Raw genomic sequence first — 1,202 nt, forward strand, 5'->3', positions numbered from 1 at the left:
CTCAGAAATGGGTACAAGTTCCTGTACTGCTCGGTGCGGGCCATTGGCATGGCGGACCTCACCAAGTGGTACCTGCAGTGGGTGAGCGAGGGGGGCTGTAGCCTCCCCAAGGGCCCCATCCTTCTGTCTCCCAGCAGCCTCTTCTCTGCCCTCCACAGGTAACCACCCCTACACGTACAAGCCCATGGTCCCCTGGTGGGGAGAGGCAGGCTCACTGCCAGGCCAGCCTTAGCAGGCTGGCATTAAGCTCTCAGGTGGCAAGGAGGGTGGGGTCAGACCCCCCATCGTCTGAGCCTACCATCCCCTCTGGCTTCTTCCCTACTTTGGCCCCCTTCCCTGCCGTGGTTCTGGCCACCCCAGAGAGGTGATTGAGAAGAAACCAGAGGTGTTCAAGGTCGCCTGCCTGAGTGACATCCAGCAGCTGTTTCTGCCCCATGGACAGCCCTTCTATGCTGCCTTTGGAAACAGGCCCAATGTGAGTGTGTCCCCTCCCCTCTGCTGCGCCATCTCTCCCCAGCTGCCTGCAGGCCTCCGTTCCATGGGCCCCTCCTGTCTCCCACAGGATGTCTTTGCCTACCGGCAGGTGGGCCTACTTGAGTCACGCATCTTCACAGTCAACCCCCCGGGGAGAGCTCATCCAGGAGCTCATGAAGAACCACAAGTCCACGTGAGGCCAAACCCTGCCACGTGTTCCCCATGCCCTGCCACGTCCCCCTGCCCCGGCTTCTTCCTGGGCCCCAATTTCACCTCTCACCAGGGATTCTGTCCCTTACTCTGGGCTCCCATGGCCGAGGCCGTGGTTTGGTGGCAGCTCGGGCTCAGTGCTGGCCCCCTTCTGCCTGTAGGTATGAGCGGCTTGGTGAGGTGGTCGAGCTCCTCTTCCCACCTGTGGCCCGTGGCCCCAGCACAGACCTGGCCAACCCTGAATACAGTAACTTCTGCTACTGGCGGGAGCCACTGCCCACTGTGGACTTTGATACCCTGGACTGAACCTGCCCTGGCTGGCTTCTCCTCCCTGGCCCGGCCCAGAACTGACTAGGTGTACTGGGGTATAGGAGGGTGGGAGCTGGATTGCCACGGGGCAAACCCACTGAAGGGGAAGAAGGAGGCTGCAGGTTGGTTGGAGCTAGAGAGACTCCCCCATCTTCCCCGTCCTATTTTTGCCAGCTAAGCTTCAGATGCTCCAGGCGTCAGTGTGACAC

The 1,202-nt window shown here is 61.1% G+C and overlaps 1 protein-coding gene across 1 annotated transcript; it reads left to right on the forward strand.

Moving 5' to 3' along the window:
• The first annotated feature begins 11 nt into the window (after positions 1 to 11).
• LOC108525750 (phosphatidate phosphatase LPIN3-like) lies at positions 12 to 1,196 on the forward strand. The gene is made up of 4 exons (XM_017866605.1): positions 12 to 158; positions 361 to 475; positions 563 to 667; positions 846 to 1,196. Exons 1-4 carry the CDS (start codon positions 49 to 51, stop codon positions 849 to 851), a joined length of 336 nt encoding a protein of 111 aa, XP_017722094.1. The 5' UTR covers positions 12 to 48; the 3' UTR covers positions 852 to 1,196.
• Positions 1,197 to 1,202: the final 6 nt, after the last annotated feature.

Source organism: Rhinopithecus bieti, unplaced genomic scaffold, assembly GCF_001698545.2.
Source record: "Rhinopithecus bieti isolate Rb0 unplaced genomic scaffold, ASM169854v2 repeat_25955, whole genome shotgun sequence".
Lineage (NCBI taxonomy): Eukaryota > Metazoa > Chordata > Mammalia > Primates > Cercopithecidae > Rhinopithecus > Rhinopithecus bieti.

What these genes read in the sequence shown, in the direction of transcription:
- LOC108525750 (XM_017866605.1), top strand. Translation starts at nt 49, where the DNA reads ATGGCGGACCTCACCAAGTGGTACCTGCAGTGGGTGAGCGAGGGGGGC. An exon ending in CTCTTCTCTGCCCTCCACAG is followed by an intron (nt 159 to 360) that starts GTAACCACCCCT and finishes TGGCCACCCCAG; the next exon opens with AGAGGTGATTGAGAAGAAAC. An exon ending in CCTTTGGAAACAGGCCCAAT is followed by an intron (nt 476 to 562) that starts GTGAGTGTGTCC and finishes TGTCTCCCACAG; the next exon opens with GATGTCTTTGCCTACCGGCA.